Source organism: Nerophis lumbriciformis, linkage group LG25 (assembly GCF_033978685.3).
Source record: "Nerophis lumbriciformis linkage group LG25, RoL_Nlum_v2.1, whole genome shotgun sequence".
Taxonomy (NCBI): domain Eukaryota; kingdom Metazoa; phylum Chordata; class Actinopteri; order Syngnathiformes; family Syngnathidae; genus Nerophis; species Nerophis lumbriciformis.
Genome location: NC_084572.2, coordinates 37,396,749 through 37,419,421, shown reverse-complemented (window position 1 = coordinate 37,419,421; position 22,673 = coordinate 37,396,749). Strand labels below are relative to the sequence as shown.

Genomic DNA, 22,673 nt, shown 5'->3' with positions numbered 1-22,673 from the left:
TAGACAGCAGGACGGTGGCCATGGAAGTTGGAACCCGCTAAGGAGTGTCTAACAACCCACCTGCCGAATCAACTAGCCCTGAAAATGGATGGCGCTGGAGCGTCGGGCCCATACCCGGCCGTCGCCGGCAGCGAGATGCGCTTGGAGGTGCGCTCAGCGCAGCTTCCATATGATTGTGCACTGGTGTGCGTCTGGGTCGTGACAGCGTGGCACGCGAATGTCTGTGCTGCATTGGATCAGTCTCCTTTCTTTAACAGGCAAAAGCTTTATAACCTCACTAATGCCTTGCATCGTCTATATTAGATATATAACAACGGGCGGGTGCGGGCGGATGCGGTTCTGATCAAATGTTAGATCGGGTGGATTGCGGATGGTTGACGACTTTCTGATGCGGTTGCGGATGAAATAATTGCCTATCCGCGCATCTCTAACACGCATACACATACATATATACATACACATATATATATATATATTAGGGCTGCAATTAACGATTAATTTGATAATCGATTAATCTGTCGATTATTACTTCGATTAATAATCGGATAAAAGAGACAAACTACATTTCTATCCTTTACAGCAGGGGTGCTCACACTTTTTCTGCAGGCGATCTACTTTTCAATTGATCAAGTCGTGGTGATCTACCTCATTCATATATATAATTTATATTTACTTATTTATGAAACATATGTTTTTGTTAACAAGTTAAAGATGTTTAATGATAATACAAGTATGTTTAACACATATATTTAATATTGTTAATAAATTAAAGGTGTTTAATGAAAATACAAGTTTGTTTAATACATATAGTTAATATTGTTAACAAGTTAAAGGTGATTAATGATAATACAAGCATGTTTAACACATATAGTTAATATTGTTAAGTTAAAGGTGTTTAAAGATAATGCAAACATGCTTAACACATATAGTTAATATTTTTAATAAATTAAAGGTGTTTAATGATAATACAAGCATGTTTAATACATATAGTTAATATTGTTAACAAGTTAAAGGTGTTTAAAGATAATACAAACATGTTTAACACTTATAGTTAATATTGGTAATAAGTTAAAGGTGTTTAAAGATAAAACAAGCATGTTTAACACATATAGTTAATATTGTTAATAGGTTAAAAGTGTTTAGAGATAATACAAGCATGTTTAACACATATAGATTCCTTTCTTTCATGAAGACAAGAATATAAGTTGGTGTATTACCTGATTGTGATGACTTGCATTGATTGGAATCAGACAGTAGTGCTAATAAGGTCCGCATTTTCGAATGGAGGAGAAAAAAAGTCCTCCTTTCTGTCCAATACCACATGAAAGTGGTTGGTTTTTGGCATTTTATTTATCCAGCTTCCGTACTCCTTTGTATACACTTTACAAGAAATACATTGTCGACAAACTCCGTAGCTTGCTAGCTTGTGCACGCCAGCTTTCTGAGACTCTTATTTTGGTAGCGCAGGCAGGAGGAAGTAGCGCTTTTATTGTGCAACTGTGCAGTCGGTCTTTGGAGTTGACGACAGGTACGGCGCCAGAGTCTGTTGAAATAAAGTGTTTCTCGCCTTCCAGTCGGTAATTTTAATGAGCGTCATCTCAGAAGACCCTCGGGTGCCGTGAATGTCAATCAAGTGACGAAAGTGACGTCATAGTGAAGATTTATGATCACTCATTTTTAGGACTATTTTTTTAATGCCTGGCTGGTGATCGACTGACACACCCTCCGAGATCGACCGGTAGCTCGCGATCGACGTAATGAGCACCCCTGCTTTACAGTATTTTATTGAAGAAAAAAAACAGCATACTAGCGCCATGTTCTTTCAACTTGCCAAATAAAACAAGGAAAATGTTACAAAAATGCACACTTTTGACACCACTGCTATAGATAATAAAAAATTAAATGTGATAAATGTATCGATAAAAAGCAGAGCCTGGCGACACATGCGCGTTTATCATAACTCTCTCGCTCTCTCTGTCTCTGCCCCTCCCTCACCAATGCTGCTGCACGCACAATTTGTTGTGTTTTTAGCCTTCTTAACCCTGAACGTACATTGAAAATACACGCAACCCTAACTCAAAATGCCGGACATTTGAGGCATTTAAGAAACACCGCCCGACAGCTCCGCAAAAGAGGACATGTCCGGTGAAAAGAGGACGTATGGTCAGGACCTAGCCCGATCGCTGCTAGTCCTCTTTTGCTAGCAGCTAACGGGCTAGGATAGATTGATCATACGTCCTCTTTGCATGCATACACATATATATATATACACACATATATATATGCATATACATACATACATATATATATATACACACACACACACACACACGCACGGCCTGAAACCAACATTGAATGACCTTGACCTTCGATCCCTCAGACGGCACTGTATCAAAAACCGACATCAATCTCTAAAGGATATCACCGCATGGGCTCAGGAACACTTCAGAAAACCACTGTCACTAAATACAGTAGGTCGCTACATCTGTAAGTGCAAGTTAAAGCTCTACTATGCAAAGCGAAAGCCATTTATCAACAACACCCAGGAACGTCGCCGGCTTCTCTGGGCCCGAAATCATCTAAGATGGACTCATGCAAAGTGGAAAAGTGTTCTGTGGTCTGACGAGTCCACATTTCAAATTGTTTTTGGAAATATTCGACATCATGTCATCCGGACCAAAGGGGAAGTGAACCATCCAGACTGTTATCGACGCAAAGTGTAAAAGCCAGCATCTGTGATGATATGGGGGTGCATTAGTGCCCAAGGCATGGGTAACTTACACATCTGTGAAGGCACCATTAATGCTGAAAGGTACATACAGGTTTTGGAACAACATATGCTGCCGTCTAAGCGCCGTTTTTTTTTTCATGGACGCCCCTGCTTATTTCAGCAAGACAATGCCAAGCCACATTCAGCATGTGTTACAACAGCGTGGCTTCGTAAAAAAAGAGTGCGGGTACTTTCCTGGTCCGCCTGCAGTCCAGACCTGTCTCCCATCGAAAATGTGTGGCGCATTATGAAGCGTAAAATACGACAGCGGAGACCCTGGACTGTTGAACGACTGAAGCTCTACATAAAACAAGAATGGGAAAGAATTCCACTTTCAAAGCTTCAACAATTAGTTTCCTCAGTTCCCAATCGTTTATTGAGTGTTGTTAAAAGAAAAGGCCATGCAACACAGTGGTGAACATGCCTTTTCCCAACTACTTTGGCACATGTTGCAGCCATGAAATTCTAAGTTAATTATTATTTGCAAAAAAATAAATAACATCAAATATCTTGACTTTGTAGTGCATTCAACTGAATATGGGTTGAAAAGGATTTGCAAATCATTGTATTCCGTTTATATTTACATCTAACACAATTTCCCAACTCATATGGAAATGGGGTTTGAACTTCACATCAAAAGTATCAACTTTGAAATATTTTGTTTTACATGACAAAAAGGGCATAAAAACAAACAAAATTAAAAACTAATAATCGACGGATAGATTTTAAGGTCTTCTAGAGACTGTCGGAGGCAGATATTTACATATATCCGAATTTAAGTTGTACTTCTTTCATTTCTTAGTCATATTTGAAAACAGCTCGTGGGACGGCATGGCGTAGTGGGTAGAGCAACCGTGCCAGAAACCTGAGGGTTGCAGGTTCGCTCCCCGCCTCTTACCATCCAAAAATCGCTGCCGTTGTGTCACCCTTTGCCCCCGGTGCCACTCACACCGGTGAATTAAATGATGAATGATAGGTGGTGGTCGGAGGGGCCGTTGGCGCAAATTGCAGCCACGCTTCCGTCAGTCTACCCCAGGGCAGCTGTGGCTATGAAAGTAGCTTACCACCACCAGGTGTGAATGAATGATGGGTTCTACATGTAAAGCGACTTTGGGTACTTAGAAAAGCGCTATATAAATCCCAGCTATTATTATTATTATTATTTTCCATTTCTTCTCTTGATGCTCTGTCAGCAAGTATACTGTGTGTGTTAACCTTGAGTTCTTTGGAATGTGTTTTGACTAGCATTTGTTTTGTCTACAGAGATGGGACGAGAGAGAGGGTTGTGGGATCGGGAAAACAGACCATTTTGGGAGGCGCAATAGAATGTTCTAGGGTTAGACTGGTCTCATAATGTATATTGGCAAAGCTTTGAGAATATACAACAAAATACCTATTCTGTCTCTGGTGGTTTTTCAACTCAGCTTTAAGTGTCGTAAAGAGCTTGGGAGCGAATTGTGACTTGAATTCCCTGGGAGGAACAACTGGTCCAAAACGCAACAAGACTTAAACCTTGAGAGTAAAAAAACATTTTTTGGATCCTTCAGAATTTTAGTGGGATTTTTTAAATGTCTTTGTTCAAAAAAATGATAATGAATCAAAATCAATGTCATAAATTATAGACAAAAAGGGCATAAAACATAAAAGAAAAGTTTCACATTGATAGATCTGAAGTTGAGATAATAGAGATTTAAGCGGTGGAAAAAAATAAAAGAATTATTTAACATTTCTATGACTCCCAGGACCAAACTTGAGGGGAGCCAGAAAGTTAAAAAACATCTATACAGGTAAAAGCCAGTAAATTAGAATATTTAGAAAAACTTGATTTATTTCAGTAATTGCATTCAAAAGGTGTAACTTGTACATTATATTTATTCATTGCACACAGACTGATGCATTCAAATGTTTATTTCATTTAATTTTGATGATTTGAAGTGGCAACAAATGAAAATCCAAAATTCCGTGTGTCACAAAATTAGAATATTACTTAAGGCTAATACAAAAAAGGGATTTTTAGAAATGTTGGCCAACTGAAAAGTATGAAAATGAAAAATATGAGCATGTACAATACTCAATACTTGGTTGGAGCTCCTTTTGCCTCAATTACTGCGTTAATGCGGCGTTAATGCGTTGACCCTGGATCGTTAATGCGTTGACCCTGGATCTCAGGAAACAGAGTGGACCGACACCAGCAGATGACATGGCACCCCAAACCATCACCCAAACATGCAAATTTTGCATTTCCTTTGGAAATCGAGGTCCCAGAGTCTGGAGGAAGACAGGAGAGGCACAGGATCCACGTTGCCTGAAGTCTAGTGTAAAGTTTCCACCATCAGTGATGGTTTGGGGTGCCATGTCATCTGCTGGTGTCGGTCCACTCTGTTTCCTGAGATCCAGGGTCAACGCAGCCGTCTACCAGCAAGTTTTAGAGCACTTCATGCTTCCTGCTGCTGACCTGCTCTATGGAGATGGAGATTTCAAGTTCCAACAGGACTTGGCGCCTGCACACAGCGCAAAATCTACCCGTGCCTGGTTTACGGACCATGGTATTTCTGTTCTAAATTGGCCCGCCAACTCCCCTGACCTTAGCCCCATAGAAAATCTGTGGGGTATTGTGAAAAGGAAGATGCAGAATGCCAGACCCAAAAACGCAGAAGAGTTGAAGGCCACTATCAGAGCAACCTGGGCTCTCATAACACCTGAGCAGTGCCAGAAACTCATCGACTCCATGCCACGCCGCATTAACGCAGTAATTGAGGCAAAAGGAGCTCCAACCAAGTATTGAGTATTGTACATGCTCATATTTTTCATTTTCATACTTTTCAGTTGGCCAACATTTCTAAAAATCCCTTTTTTGTATTAGCCTTAAGTACCGTATTTTCCGCACTATAAGGCGCACCTAAAAACCACAATTTTTCTCAAAAGCTGACAGTGCGCCTAATAACCCGGTGCGCTTTATTACGATTCATTTTCATAAAGTTTCGGTCTCGCAACTTCGGTAAACAGCCGCCATCTTTTTTCCCGGTAGAACAGGAAGCGCTTCTTCTTCTACGCAAGCAACCGCCAAGGAAAGCACCCGCCCCCATAGAACAGGAAGCGCTTCACCCGCCCCCATAGAACAGGAAGCGCTTCACCCGCCCCCGGAAGAAGAAGAAAAAACGCGCGGATATCACCGTACGTTTCATTTCCTGTTTACATCTGTAAAGACCACAAAATGGCTCCTACTAAACGATCCGGTTCATAAAAAGACGCAATCTCTCCATCCGCACACGGATTACTACCGTATTTCACAGCAACTGAACCGCACTGTGGAACGGGAGCACGTACGGTGAATATTCGCTCCACAGGGAATGAGAAGTCATCCTTCACTGTGGTTCTAGCTTGCCATGCTAACTTCCACTCATGGTGATATTCAAAAGGAAGACCTTGCCAAAAGAGACCTTTCCAGCCGGCGTCATCATAAAAGCTAACTCGAAGGGATGGATGGATGAAGAAAAGATGAGCGAGTGGTTAAGGGAAGTTTACGCGAAGAGGCCGGGTGGCTTTTTTCACACAGCTCCGAAGGCGAACACACCTTCACTAAGACGGGCAGACAGCCTCGGACGACATACGCCAACATTTGCCAGTGGATCGTAAATGCTTGGGCAGATATTTCGGTCACAACTGTGGTCCGAGCTTTCCGGAAGGCAGGATTCACAGAACAACAGCGACACTGACTCCCGATGACTTCTACGAGACGGAACCGGCCATTTTGGATCCCACGCTTGCGCAACTTTTCAATTCGGACACCGAAGATGAAGAATTCGAAGGATTTACGAATGAAGAATAACTTCAGAAGGTGAGCGCTATGTTTATTTTGTGTGTTGTGACATTAACGTTCGAGCAACATTATGTTACTATTGCTCTACACCATTTTGAATTTTACTATGTTTGTGATTGCACATTTGCGTACATTTTGGGACAGAGTTGTTAGAACGCTGGTTTTCAATATATTATTAAAGTTTGACTGAACTATCTGACTGTTTTTTTGACATTTACTTTAGCGCAGCGTTTTTTTGACATTCACTTTAGCGCAGCGTAGGCGCGGCTTATAGTCCGGGGCGGCTTATTGGTGGACAAAATTATGAAATATGTAATTCATAGAAGGTGCGGCTAATAATCCGGTGCGCCTTATAGTGCGGAAAATACGGTATATATTGTATTGGTTTTGAAAATGATGTAGTCTCTTCTCACCGTGCATGAACTCAAAGAGCTTGTTGACCACCGTCTTGAGGAACTTCCAGTGCGCTCTCAGGAACCGAGGGTACTGGCCCACGATGTACATGATGTTGGACGCGATGATGGCCTTGTTGTCCTTCCCTCTTTTCTGCTCACACAGGCCCAGAAGGTCCTGAAGACAACACACCGGGTCACATGCTGGACCTGGACCTGGACCTGGACCACCACCACCACCACCACCCACCTTGATGACGGTGACCAGAAACCTCTTCTCGTCTTCTTCATGCATGGCCCCGCTGATGGAGCCGATGGCCCAGCAGAGCATGTTGAGGTTCCTCCACGACCACTCGGTGCCGTTCACCTGGTTGTGGAGCTTCTCGGTCATGATGCGCTCCGTGTCCACGTAGTCCAGATGGGTCAGATACACTGCAGGCGACACAAGATTCACGTCAAAGTTGTGCATGGGGGGAAACCACCAAAACATTTTTTTTTTCAAGACCGATAGCGATCATTAGTAGTCAAGGAGGCTGATAAGTAGAGATATCCGATATCGGACTGCCAATATTATCGGCCGATAAATGCTTTAAAATGTAATATCAGAAACTATCGGTATCGGTTTCAAACTTATTGGTATCGGTTTCAAAAAGTAAAATTCATGACTTTTTAAAACGCCGCTGTACGGAGTGGTACACGGACGTAAGGAGCGCCAATAAATGTTAAAGGCACTGCCTTTGCGTGCCGGCCCAGTCACATAATATCAACGGCTTTTCACACACACAAGTGAATGCAAGGCATACTTGGTCAACAGCCATACAGGTCACACTGAGGGTGGCCGTATAAACAACTTTAACACTGTTACAAATATGTGCCACACCAAACAAGAATGACAAACACATTTCGGGAGAACATCAGCACCGTAACACAACATAAACACAACAAGACACAGAACAAATACCCAGAAGCCCATGCAGCACTAACTCTTCCGGGACGCGACGCTACCCGTTGGACAATATCGGAATATCGGCAAAAAAGCCATTATCGGACATCTCTACTGATAAGCCATATTTGGAAGGGCTATTCAAGGTATTTAAAGATGAATAGTAGATGTCAGTAAACATCTGGACAAGTTGTAACATTATTTTTAGGAAATGTGGGAGCAGTAGTGACATAATGTTTGATGTTGTCTTTTATTTAGCATCCAACACCTTTATTACGTGTGTAAGAGGAGCATCAACATTTGAATTCAAAATCTGGGGAAATTGTTTAAGATATGACATTTCTCTACATCACAATAACTCATCTCCTTCATTTTATAAGACTAAAATAAGGTTTCCTCCTGCAATATTGTCAACATTTCAATAAAAACAATTCTGGGCTCCTTCACGTAGATCGTAGTTGAGACATTTTTCAAGACGCCTGACATTTCTTCCTGGATGTTACAGAAAGAATGAGAACATGTGAGCTGCTGCCTGCTCTTCTTCACTTCTATAATCTCATATTTGTCAAGATATTTACACAAAATGTGCATTTTTCTGTGGTCTTCATGTCCGTCCATCCATCTCTGTCACGTTATTTGATTGAATGATGGAACATGAAACTCGTGGCGCTCCTTTAATGAGCGCATGCTCCGAGTGTTGCGGACAGAGGCTTGTCGAGCGATGCCCTCGCCGCGGTAGCCAAAACAAACTACACAAGACCAGGAGGGCGTCAGAAAAGAAGGACAAAAACTAGATTTCCCGTTTTTTTTTCTAAATGGAAGTTTTGACAAGTAAGCAGAGGAGACGTACTGGAGGAGAGAAAAGGGGCGTGGCCGCCTGAGTGCCGCTGTTGACCAAACCGAAGAATAATTCTCACAATAACTCAAATATCAAAACATATTGGGGGAGAATGATTGACAATGAGAGTATTTTTAATTCTTAATTTAATTCAATCAATAGAAAATTGGTGTCAGAATAATTGTATCTAAGTTATCACAAAACTTTGTGTTACATTGAGTTGAGCTCGCCCTGCGAGAGGACAAAAGCTGTCTTTGATCCTACCAAGAAGAAGGCTTGTAAAACTCCACTGTGTAGGATGGGAAGCAACATGGAGGTGTTCTGTTTCTTTGATGTATTGTAATCCACAGAAAGATTTTGTCTTGACCCGAGATCTATAAAGCGGAGAGAAAGCATGACCTGCCCAAGCTCCAGGCACCTTTTCTTTGAACTGTTTTACGACCGCTTCTTTGTACTGTTTTACGACCTTTTCTTTGAACTGTTTTACGACCGCTTCTTTGTACTGTTTTACGACCTTTTCTTTTAACTATTTTACGACCTTTTCTTTTAACTATTTTACGACCTTTTCTTTGAACTGTTTTTAATCAAAAGCGATGGCTGTTTACGACCCCCCTCCCTTAGAAACAGCTGTTGCCATGTAATCAGGGAAAGTCCAAATAAAATAGGAGGCGTACAATCTTTCGTCAAGAGCGTGGTGACACTGTACAAGGGTACAGGTGTACGCGTTTCTCCTCATTGAGCCAAATTAAATTCTGTCGTCCTATCTTGTCGATTGTATTGTACCATATGTCCCGGCAAGAAATCTGCGTTCAAAGAACTACGGCTTATTAGTGATTCCCAGAGCCCAAAAAAAGTCTGCGGGCTATAGAGCGTTTTCTATTCGGGCTCCAGTACTATGGAATGCCCTCCCGGTAACAATTAGAGATGCTACCTCAGTAGAAGCATTTAAGTCCCATCTTAAAACTCATTTGTATACTCTAGCCTTTAAATAGACCCCCCTTTTAGACCAGTTGATCTGCCGTTTCTTTTCTTTTCTCCTCTGCTCCCCTCTTCCTTGTGGGGGGGGGGGGTGTCCGGTGGCCATGGATGAAGTGCTGGCTGTCCAGAGTCGGGACCCGGGGTGGACCGCTCACCTGTGCATCGGCTGGGAACATCTCTGCGCTGCTGACCCGTCTCCGCTCGGGATGGTGTCCTGCTGGCCCCACTATGGACTGGACTCTTACTATTATGTTGGATCCACTATGGACTGGACTCTTACTATTATGTTGGATCCACTATGGACTGGACTCTTACTATTATGTTGGATCCACTATGGACTGGACTCTTACTATTATGTTGGATCCACTATGGACTGGACTCTCACAATATTATGTCAGACCCACTCGACATCCATTGCTTTCGGTCTCCCCTAGAGGGGGGGGGGGGTTACCCACATATGCGGTCCTCTCCAAGGTTTCTCATAGTCATTCACATCGACGTCCCACTGGGGTGAGTTTTTCCTTGCCCTTATGTGGGCTTTGTACCGAGGATGTCGTTGTGGCTTGTGCAGCCCTTTGAGACACTTGTGATTTAGTGCTATATAAATCAACATTGATTGATTGATTGTTTAATTCCTTGCTTCTTGTCTTGTTTAATAGAGGTCATCCGTGTTTGAACCTGACAATTGGGCTCAGAGAACTTTCCTCATTACTATCCACTTCACAAATTATTGATTGTTTTAAATATTAAAAACTGGTATTATATACTGCATCTACGGATGTAGTTCTGTTGGAGTTGGGGGAAAAAAAAGGTAAAAAAAAAACAAAAATGCAGAAAACGACATAGGTCAAAATGCTAAATATCTGCGCAGATTTTTCATAACATGGTCACTACTGCCTAGTTTCTCTTGTTGTATTCTTATTTTACGGTTATATTTTTATTCTCATTGTTGCTTTTTATTTTTATTCTTATTGTAATATTTTTCTATTTTGTTTCCATTTATACCCCCATTATTTACTTTTTAAATTATATCTCAATTCTGTACACTGCTGCTGGAATTTTAATTTTCCTGAGGGAACTCTCCTGAAGGAATCAATAAAGTACTATCTATCTAGATAACTGGTTGGTCTCCAATGCCTACCTAGGGTCTCCCTCATGTTCTTGTAGAGGTTGATGGAGTCCGTGTCCTTCATGAACTCCCTGACCACCTCCCCCTGGTCGTTCTCCACCACCAGAACCTCCTCGGGCTTGGCCATGCGGCTCACCATCAGCAGACGCACCTGAGATGAGAGACGACAAAGTGAAGAAGACGCCAGGGAGCGCCGAGGGCGCCTGGAGGTCAAATGTCCCACCTGGGAGAGGACGGTCAAGTAGAGGTGTCGTCGAGGTGGGACGTCAGATAGCAGCGGCGTGCTGGAGGTGGAGAAGGGACTCTCCCTGTAAAGTTCTGCCGACAGGTGGTTCCAGTACTCCAGGCAGATCTTGAAGATCTCCGTCTCCTCCACTTCGGACACCAGCAGCATGAAATGCAGGGCCTGTTACCACAACAAGGAAGTAGCAACTATTATCACTTTGGAGATATACAGTACAGGCCACAAGTTTGAACACACCTTCTCCTCATTCAATGCATTTTCATGACTTTTTACATTGTACATTGTCACATCAAAACTAGGAATGAACACATGTGGAGTTATGTACTTATTAACAAAAAAAGGTGAAATATCTGAAAATATGTCTCATATTCTAGTTTCTTCAAAATAGCCACCCTTTGCTCTGATTACTGCTTTGCACACTCTTGGCATTCTCTTGATGAGCTTGAAGAGGTAGTCACCTGAAATGGTTTTCACTTCACAGGTGTGGTTGAAGCTTTTTTTTTTGTTTGTTTTAACATCAAAAGTCACTTCCTAGTTTAGCAGGAACAGAGCCAAGGCAGCATGGACTGAAAATCCCTCCTCATCTTTGAGATGACGCCAGCGAGTGAAAGCCGGGACAATGTTGATCCCTGACTGTCCGGGTAACTTCCCTTTTTCTTTTTTTGTCTCCTCAGACAAAACTTTTCGTTTCTTTGGTTGTTTTGCCGCTTCGGCCATGATAGCAGTAATTACACGCAGTCGTTCTTCTTCTTTTGTCTCCTCAGACAAAACTTTTCGTTTCTTTGGTTGTTTTGCCGCTTCGGCCATGACAGCAGTAATTACATGCAGTCGTTCTTATTCTTATTTTGTCTCCTCAGACAAAACTTTTCGTTTCTTTGGTTGTTTTGCCGCTTCGGCCATGATAGCAGTAATTACACGCAGTCGTTCTTATTCTTATTTTGTATCCTCAGAAAAAACTTTTCGTTTCTTTGGTTGTTTTGCAGCTTCGGCCATGATAGCAGTAATTACACGCAGTCGTTCTTATTCTTATTTTGTCTCCTCAGAAAAAACTTTTCGTTTCTTTGGTTGTTTTGCAGCTTCGGCCATGATAGCAGTAATTACACGCAGTCGTTCTTATTCTTATTTTGTCTCCTCAGACAAAACTTTTCGTTTCTTTGGTGGTTTTGCAGCTTTGGCCATGATAGCAGTAATTACATGCAGTCGTTCCTATTCTTATTTTGTCTCCTCAGACAAAACTTTTCGTTTCTTTGGTTGTTTTGCAGCTTCGGCCATGATAGCAGTAATTACACGCAGTCGTTCTTATTCTTATTTTGTCTCCTCGGACAAAACTTTTCGTTTCTTTGGTTGTTTTGCCGCTTCGGCCATGATAGCAGTAATTACACGCAGTCGTTCCTATTCTTATTTTGTCTCCTCAGACAAAACTTTTCGTTTCTTTGGTGGTTTTGCCGCTTCGGCCATGATAGCAGTGATTACACGCAGTCGTTCTTATTCTTATTTTGTCTCCTTAGACAAAACTTTTCGTTTCTTTGGTGGTTTTGTAGCTTCGGCCATGATAGCAGTAATTACACGCAGTCGTTCTTATTTTTATTTTGTCTCCTCAGACAAAACTTTTCGTTTCTTTGGTTGTTTTGCAGCTTCGGCCATGATAGCAGTAATTACACGCAGTCGTTCTTATTCTTATTTTGTCTCCTCAGACAAAACTTTTCGTTTCTTTGGTGGTTTTGCAGCTTCGGCCATGATAGTAGTAATTACACGCCGTCGTTCTTCTTCTTTTGTCTCCTCAGACAAAACTTTTCGTTTCTTTGGTTGTTTTGCCGCTTCGGCCATGATAGCAGTAATTACACGCAGTCGTTCTTATTCTTATTTTGTCTCCTCAGACAAAACTTTTCGTTTCTTTGGTTGTTTTGCCGCTTCGGCCATGATAGCAGTAATTACACGCAGTCGTTCTTATTCTTATTTTGTCTCCTCAGACAAAACTTTTCGTTTCTTTGGTTGTTTTGCAGCTTCGGCCATGATAGCAGTGATTACACGCAGTCGTTCTTCTTCTTCTTTTGTCTCCTCAGACAAAACTTTTCGTTTCTTTGGTTGTTTTGCCGCTTCGGCCATGATAGCAGTAATTACATGCAGTCGTTCTTATTCTTATTTTGTCTCCTCAGACAAAACTTTTCGTTTCTTTGGTTGTTTTGCCGCTTCGGCCATGATAGCAGTAATTACACGCAGTCGTTCTTCTTCTTCTTTTGTCTCCTCAGACAAAACTTTTCGTTTCTTTGGTTGTTTTGCCGCTTCGGCCATGATAGCAGTAATTACATGCAGTCGTTCCTATTCTTATTTTGTCTCCTCAGACAAAACTTTTCGTTTCTTTGGTGGTTTTGCAGCTTCGGCCATGATAGCAGTGATTACACGCAGTCGTTCTTATTCTTATTTTGTCTCCTTAGACAAAACTTTTCGTTTCTTTGGTGGTTTTGCAGCTTCGGCCATGATAGCAGTAATTACACGCAGTCGTTCTTATTTTTATTCTGTCTCCTCAGACAAAACTTTTCGTTTCTTTGGTGGTTTTGCAGCTTCGGCCATGATAGCAGTAATTACACGCAGTCGTTCTTATTCTTATTTCGTCTCCTCAGACAAAACTTTTCTTTTCTTTGGTTGTTTTGCAGCTTCGGCCATGATAGCAGTAATTACACGCAGTCGTTCTTATTCTTATTTCGTCTCCTCAGACAAAACTTTTCGTTTCTTTGGTGGTTTTGCAGCTTCGGCCATGATAGCACTAATTACACGCAGTCGTTCTTCTTCTTCTTTTGTCTCCTCAGACAAAACTTTTCGTTTCTTTGGTTGTTTTGCAGCTTCGGCCATGATAGCAGTAATTACACGCAGTCGTTCTTCTTCTTCTTTTGTCTCCTCAGACAAAACTTTTCGTTTCTTTGGTTGTTTTGCAGCTTCGGCCATGATAGCAGTAATTACACGCAGTCGTTCTTCTTCTTCTTTTGTCTCCTCAGACAAAACTTTTCGTTTCTTTGGTTGTTTTGCCGCTTCGGCCATGATAGCAGTAATTACATGCAGTCGTTCCTATTCTTATTTTGTCTCCTTAGACAAAACTTTTCGTTTCTTTGGTGGTTTTGTAGCTTCGGCCATGATAGCAGTAATTACACGCAGTCGTTCTTCTTCTTCTTTTGTCTCCTCAGACAAAACTTTTCGTTTCTTTGGTTGTTTTGCCGCTTCGGCCATGATAGCAGTAATTACATGCAGTCGTTCTTATTCTTATTTTGTCTCCTCAGACAAAACTTTTCGTTTCTTTGGTTGTTTTGCCGCTTCGGCCATGATAGCAGTAATTACATGCAGTCGTTCTTATTCTTATTTTGTCTCCTCAGACAAAACTTTTCGTTTCTTTGGTTGTTTTGCCGCTTCGGCCATGATAGCAGTAATTACACGCAGTCGTTCTTATTCTTATTTTGTCTCCTCAGAAAAAACTTTTCGTTTCTTTGGTTGTTTTGCAGCTTCGGCCATGATAGCAGTAATTACACGCAGTCGTTCTTATTCTTATTTTGTCTCCTCAGAAAAAACTTTTCGTTTCTTTGGTTGTTTTGCAGCTTCGGCCATGATGGCAGTAATTACACGCAGTCGTTCTTATTCTTATTTTGTCTCCTCAGACAAAACTTTTCGTTTCTTTGGTGGTTTTGCAGCTTTGGCCATGATAGCAGTAATTACACGCAGTCGTTCTTCTTCTTCTTTTGTCTCCTCAGACAAAACTTTTCGTTTCTTTGGTTGTTTTGCCGCTTCGGCCATGATAGCAGTAATTACACGCAGTCGTTCTTATTCTTATTTTGTCTCCTCAGACAAAACTTTTCGTTTCTTTGGTGGTTTTGCCGCTTCGGCCATGATAGCAGTAATTACACGCAGTCGTTCTTATTCTTATTTTGTCTCCTCAGACAAAACTTTTCGTTTCTTTGGTTGTTTTGCCGCTTCGGCCATGATAGCAGTAATTACATGCAGTCGTTCTTATTCTTATTTTGTCTCCTCAGACAAAACTTTTCGTTTCTTTGGTTGTTTTGCCGCTTCGGCCATGATAGCAGTAATTACATGCAGTCGTTCTTATTCTTATTTTGTCTCCTCAGACAAAACTTTTCGTTTCTTTGGTTGTTTTGCCGCTTCGGCCATGATAGCAGTAATTACATGCAGTCGTTCTTATTCTTATTTTGTCTCCTCAGACAAAACTTTTCGTTTCTTTGGTTGTTTTGCAGCTTCGGCCATGATAGCAGTAATTACACGCAGTCGTTCTTATTCTTATTTTGTCTCCTCAGACAAAACTTTTCGTTTCTTTGGTAGTTTTGCAGCTTCGGCCATGATAGCAGTAATTACACGCAGTCGTTCTTCTTCTTCTTTTGTCTCCTCAGACAAAACTTTTTGTTTCTTTGGTTGTTTTGCAGCTTCGGCCATGATAGCAGTAATTACACGCAGTCGTTCTTCTTCTTCTTTTGTCTCCTCAGACAAAACTTTTCATTTCTTTGGTTGTTTTGCCGCTTCGGCCATGATAGCAGTAATTACACGGAGTCGTTCTTATTCTTATTTTGTCTCCTCAGACAAAACTTTTCGTTTCTTTGGTTGTTTTGCCGCTTCGGCCATGATAGCAGTAATTACACGCAGTAGTTCTTCTTCTTCTTTTACTTTTCTGGCGGCACGTAGGCGTTTGCACCGACTTCCGTCTTTTGTGTGAATGGGGAAAGGGTGAGTGACGCATGCCGCAAAGCAAGTTAGCACATTTGTAGTTTTTTGTGTGGCAGTCGCTAAATGCCTGTGAGAGCGATACAGGCCATGACAGAGGTGTCATTCAGCTAGTCCAGGGGTCGGCAACCCGCGGCTCCGGAGCCGCATGCGGCTCTTTGATCACTCTGATGCGGCTCAGCAGCTTACTTGCTGAACCCCCCAATTTTCCCGTGAGACTTCCGGATTTCGGTGCCTCTCGCAGAAAACTCCCGGAATTAACATTAACCAATTTTCACCCTTACAGCTATAATAAGGGCGTGCCATGATGGTTCAACATTTGGCGCTCTCTACAATCTGTATTAACGTGCCCACCCCACACTTGTTATACAATATACATCTTCTGCTTGCACACGTAAGTGACAGCAAGGCATACTTGGTCAACAGCCACACAGGTTACACTGACGGTGGCCATATAAAACAACTTTAACACTCTTACTAATAATGCGCCACACTTTGAACCAAAACCAAACAAGAATGACAAACACATTTCGGGAGAACATCTGCACCTTAACACAACATAAACACAACAGAATAAACACCCGGAATCCCATGCAGCCCTGACTCTTCCGGGCTACATTATACACCCCTGCTACCACCAAACCCCGCCCCCACCCCAACCCTGCTCCCTCACACATCAACCCCCACTCCCCCCTCCCTCTGTGCGTCGGTTGAGGTGGGCGGGGTTTGGTAGCGGGGGTGTATAATGTATCCCGGAAGAGTTAGGGCTGCGTGGGATTCTGGGTATTTGTCCTGTTGTGTTTATGTTGTGTTACTGTGCAGATGTTCTCCCGAAATGTGTTTGTCATTCTTGTTTGGTGTGGGTTCACAGTGTGGCGCATTATTAGTAAGAGTTTTTTTTATACCGCCACCGTCAGTGTAACCTGTGTGGTTGTTGACCAACTATGCCTTGCTGTCACCTACGTGAGCAAGCGGAAACACCATACAACGTGTGGCTGATCAGGCACGCTGGTTGTAGTGGGTGCTATACGCTGTACCACCACGGCACGCATGACGCTGACAAGCGCCATTCATTTAAAACCCGCGTGCCGCACCAGCTTTCAAATTCCATCTAAAAGGTGTGGGCAGCGTGTCTGAAACCCCTGGTTTATACATAGCACAAAGCAAAAATATAACTTTGTATGCAGTGTTATTTCATTTAAAATTTCCAAAAATTTTGCGGCTCCCATTGTTTTCTATAATTTGCGAAACTGGTCAAAATGGCTCTTTGACTGGTAAAGGTTGCCGACCCCTGAGCTAGTCCATGTGTCATCCCAAAAGTTATGGAAATATTTGATGAAGGTTGAAAAGATACTTAGTGCTGCTTTGAAAGATTTGTATGCACGTTAGAGATGCGCGGTTTGCGGGCACAACCGCGGAGTCCGCGGATTATCCGCGGATCGGGCGGATGAAATTTAAAAAAATAAGATTTTATCCGCGTGCGGGTCGGGTCGGGCGGATCAATTAGATTTTTTTTTTTTTTTTTTTTTGCGGGTGGCAGTTAAACCAATTCGGAAATATATACACATAGTTAAATGTTGTTACCCACATACGAAAAACGAGCAGGCACCTGCTGCATATGCCACAACAGAAGAAAAAAAAAGAAAAGAGATGGACACTTTTACGGAGCGGAGAAGGGACGCCTCGCCGGTGTCCGGGACCGAGGCCCCTTCCCCCGAGAGGGCCTCACCGGGAGCCGTAGCTGAGGCGATCCGCGAGAAGGGCCCGACGCATGTCCAGGGTCACTACCGCGCCCACCGCACCGACACCCCGCCTCGTCCGCCTTCGCCGCGGCCGGCGTCACGCGCAGCAGGTAAGCAGCTTACCTGCCCGCCACCCCCCGAAATTCACATTTCTATCACAATTATCATACTGTAAACATGGTAAGCTAACTTCATTAAAATTAATAGTCCTGTCAATAGCATGGAATTACAATTCAAATGTAGTTTTTTTTGTAAGCCTTTCAAAAGAATTCAAAATATGAAAAATTAATGAAAATTAATTTAAGCCATCAGACACTTTGAAAAGTGGCACATCACATCTCTAATGTAATCATTTTAACTTTTCAACAGAAATAGCACTGCAAAAATATTAAGGACATACTTCTGTATTTTGGTAGTTATGCTGTCAACATTTAACAAGATTTATTCAACTTGGACTTGAAAGCATAAATACAGCCGACAGGATTGCGCACCACACAGGAAGCAAGGCCAAAGTGCATGCAGGTGCAGGAGAAGAAAGGACTTCTTTCATTTAAGGTTTGTGATAAACCATCAAACTCATTCGTTAAAAGGACTCTATAGTAATATAAAGCGAATTTTTCTGGACATTATCATGCAAGAAAAGTTTATTTTTGGGACCGCGATCACCGCGTAATGATTTTTAAAGGTTGCATTACAAACATGTAACTGTCCCATGTGATCAGCCAGTGCGATTGGAAGTCCATGCTCAATTATTGCCTCCGTAAATAAAACTTCGGCATTTATCACATCCAAAGAATCTGTTTGGGCGACGAAAAACGTTGAAAGTTTTCCACTTGTATCGCTAGCAACGGCATTAGACTTGTGTTTTTTTGTCCCAAAGTGGTCTTTTACATCGCTAATTCCTCCGTGTCCGATCGAAAAATCTTGTCTGCACAAGGTGCAATTCACGTAGTTTTCACCCTTTTTTTTTTAAATTAAAGAAAAAACGTATTTTTTATCACTGCACCCGTAACCCGGAATAGGTTGATGAAAACCGTACGAATTACGGGAAAACCGGAGTAGTTGGCAGGTGCCTCACTAATGCCTTGCATCGTCTATATTAGATATACCGGGCGGATGGCGGGCGGATGCAGTTCTGATCAAATGTTAGATCGGGTGGGATTGCGGATGGTTGACGACTTTCTGATGCGGTTGCGGATGAAATATTTGCCTATCCGCGCATCTCTAATGCACGTGCAACACTTCAAACCTTTCGTGTGTCAATATGTGGATATAAATGGTTAATAAACAATGTTTTCGTGTGTCAATATGTGGATATAAATGTTTAATAAACAATGTATTATATCGCCTTTAAAAAACAACTCAAAAGTATTTACAAAGCAGGAAAAAAAAGAGGAATCCTGATACATTTTGAACCTTATTAAAATGTTATACTCTTATTTGTCTCATTATGTGAATTATTGAACTATTTATGAAAACTATTGTATTTGTAAGTCATTGATTTAAAATGTGTTGCAAATTAAAAACAGGAAGTGAACAAACAGGCTATGATGTGGGATTCAAAAAAAGCTCTGCTTTTTCCTACTCCTTTTCAACCGTGGAGTAAGAAAGAGGAAGCATGTTCAACAAACCTCCATGAGGGTCTCTCGCAGGTTGGGCCTCTTCTCCACCAGCTGGCCGTGTTCTTTGAGGAAGGTGCACAGGAACAGGCTGAGGTTCTGGATGAAGTTCTGCTCGTCGTCCTTCCCGTTGGCGTAGGCCACTCTGACGTTTGTGTTCAGCGGCAACATCTGAGTGTTGGCGTTAGGATGAGTGCGGGTGCTGTCGTGTGTTGCCACTGTGGACTCACCTGTTTGAGCTGGCACATGGTCAGAGTGAAGAGGTTGCCGAACTGCTCCTCGTACTGGTTCACGCTCACGCCGGCGATTTCCGTCAAACACTTCAGCGTCACGTTGCGGAACATGGGCACATTCAGGAACTGCAACAACATGCCATCGTTGAACAGCGAGCAAACATCTGCTTTGTTGGCGCACCTCGACAAGTTAGCACTTTACCACGCCAACCATTGTCAGGCTGAAGTGGCGCTGTTGATATGTATCACATGGTACCAGACACTTCTCTAACCTGTCACACTCCATGCCCTGGGGACTAACCTGGCCTGCCACTTTCTTTTAATGCGGTCTGCCAGGTCCTACATCATTTTAATGCAGCTCAACCACCTTGACTGGTGTTACACCATTCACACCATCATTTTAATATGGCCCGCCAGTTCTTACATCATTTTAATGTTGCCCGACACGTCATTTTAATGCGGTCTGCCAGGTCTTACATCATTTTAACTCATTCCGCCCAGTGTTACACCATTTTATTGTTGCCCGCTAGGTCTTACACCATTTTAATGTGGCCTGCCACATCATTTTAATGTGGTCTGCCAGGTCTTACATCATTTTAACTCAGCCCGCCCGGTGTTACACCATTTTAATGTGGCCCGCCAGGTCTAACACTAATTTTAATGTGGCCCGCCAAATCATTTTAAAATGGCCCGCCACGTCTTATATCAGTTTAAGGTGGCCTGCCAAGTCGTTTTAGTGTAACCTGCCAGGTCTAACACCATTTTAATTTGGCCTGCCAAGTCGTTCTAATGTAACCTGCCAGTCTTACATCACTTTAATGTGGCCCGCCCCGTGTCACACCATTTAATCGTGGTCCGCCAGGTCTTACATCATTTTAATGTGGCCTGCCACTTCATTTTAACGCGGTCTGCCAGGTCTTACATCATTTTAACTCAGCCCCCCCCCCGGTGTTACACCATTTTATTGTGGCCCGCCAGGTCTAAAACCATTTTAATGTGGCCCGCCACGTCATTTTAAATTGGCCCGCCAGGTCTTATAATCAGTTTAATGTGGCCTGCCAAGTCATTTTAATGTAACCCGCCAGGTCTTACATCATTTTAACGTGACCCGCCACATAATTTTAAAATAGCCCGCCAGGTCTTTTATCAGTTTAAGGTGGCCTGCCAAGTCATTTTAATGTAACCTGCCAGGTCTTACATCATTTTAATGTGGTCCACCACATCATTTTAAATTGGCCCGCCAGGTCTTACATCATTTTAACTCAGCCCGCCCGGTGTTACACCATTTTAATGTGGCCCGCCAGCTCTAACACTAATTTTAACGTGGCCCGCCAAATCATTTTAAAATGGCCCGCCAGGTCTTATATCAGTGGCCCGCCAAATCATTTTAAAATGGCCCACCAGGTCTTATACCATTTTAATGTGGCCTGCCAAGTCGTTTTAGTGCAACCTGCAAGGTCTAACACCATTTTAATTTGGCCTGCCAAGTCGTTTTAATGTAACCTGCCAGTCTTACATCACTTTAATGTGGCCCGCCCCGTGTTGCACCATTTTATCGTGGTCCGCCAGGTCTTACACCAATTTAAATGGCCTGCCACATCATTTTAACGCGGTCTGCCAGGTCTTACATCATTTTTAACTCAGCCCCCCCCCCCCCCCCCCCGGTGTTACACCATTTTATTGTGGCCCGCCAGGTCTAAAACCATTTTAATGTGGCCCGCCACGTCATTTTAAATTGGCCCGCCAGGTCTTATAATCAGTTTAATGTGGCCTGCCAAGTCATTTTAATGTAACCCGCCAGGTCTTACATCATTTTAACGTGACCCGCCACATAATTTTAAAATAGCCCGCCAGGTCTTTTATCAGTTTAAGGTGGCCTGCCAAGTCATTTTAATGTAACCTGCCAGGTCTTACATCATTTTAATGTGGTCCACCACGTCATTTTAATGCGGTCTGCCAGGTCTTACATCATTTTAACTCAGCCCACCCGGTGTTACACCATTTTAATGTGGCCCGCCAAGTCTAACACTAATTTTAACGTGGCCCGCCAAATCATTTTAAAATGGCCCGCCAGGTCTTATATCAGTGGCCCGCCAAATCATTTTAAAATGACCCGCCAGGTCTTATACCATTTTAATGTGACCCGCCAAGTCGTTTTAGTGTAACCTGCCAGGTCTAACACCATTTTAATTTGGCCTGCCAAGTCGTTTTAGTGTAACCTGCCAGGTCTAAAACCTTTTAATGTGGCCCGCCAGGTCTAACACTAATTTTAACGTGGCCCGCCAAATCATTTTAAAATGGCCCACCACGTCTTATATCAGTTTAAGGTGGCCTGCCAAGTCGTTTTAGTGTAACCTGCCAGGTCTAACACCATTTTAATTTGGCCTGCCAAGTCGTTCTAATGTAACCTGCCAGTCTTACATCACTTTAATGTAGCCCGCCCCGTGTCACACCATTTAATCGTGGTCCGCCAGGTCTTACATCATTTTAATGTGGCCTGCCACATCATTTTAACGCGGTCTGCCAGGTCTTACATCATTTTAACTCAGCCCCCCCCCCCGGTGTTACACCATTTTATTGTGGCCCGCCAGGTCTAAAACCATTTTAATGTGGCCCGCCACGTCATTTTAAATTGGCCCGCCAGGTCTTATAATCAGTTTAATGTGGCCTGCCAAGTCATTTTAATGTAACCCGCCAGGTCTTACATCATTTTAACGTGACCCGCCACATACCGTATTTTCCGCACTATAAGGCGCACCTAAAAACCACAATTTTTCTCAAAAGCTGACAGTGCGCCTAATAACCCGGTGCGCTTTATTACGATTCATTTTCATAAAGTTTCGGTCTCGCAACTTCGGTAAACAGCCGCCATCTTTTTTCCCGGTAGAACAGGAAGCGCTTCTTCTTCTACGCAAGCAACCGCCAAGGAAAGCACCCGCCCCCATAGAACAGGAAGCGCTTCACCCGCCCCCGGAAGAAGAAGAAAAAACGCGCGGATATCACCGTACGTTTCATTTCCTGTTTACATCTGTAAAGACCACAAAATGGCTCCTACTAAACGATCCGGCTCATAAAAAGACGCAATCTCTCCATCCGCACACGGATTACTACCGTATTTCACAGCAACTGAACCGCACTGTGGAACGGGAGCACGTACGGTGAATATTCGCTCCACAGGGAATGAGAAGTCATCCTTCACTGTGGTTCTAGCTTGCCATGCTAACTTCCACTCATGGTGATATTCAAAAG

The 22,673-nt window shown here is 42.8% G+C and overlaps 1 protein-coding gene across 2 annotated transcripts in view; it reads right to left on the bottom strand.

Moving 5' to 3' along the window:
* xpo1a (exportin 1 (CRM1 homolog, yeast) a) overlaps positions 1–22,673 on the bottom strand; it is a 95,206-nt gene that overhangs the window by 20,506 nt on the left and 52,027 nt on the right. For both annotated transcript variants that reach the window (XM_061984356.1, XM_061984357.1), the window contains 6 exons: positions 19,422–19,550; positions 19,204–19,362; positions 11,094–11,276; positions 10,883–11,021; positions 7,233–7,414; positions 7,004–7,160 (listed from right to left, as the gene is read on the bottom strand). In XM_061984356.1, the coding sequence (XP_061840340.1) occupies positions 7,004–7,160; positions 7,233–7,414; positions 10,883–11,021; positions 11,094–11,276; positions 19,204–19,362; positions 19,422–19,550 (949 nt within the window). The remainder of the gene's footprint in view (positions 1–7,003; positions 7,161–7,232; positions 7,415–10,882; positions 11,022–11,093; positions 11,277–19,203; positions 19,363–19,421; positions 19,551–22,673) is intronic.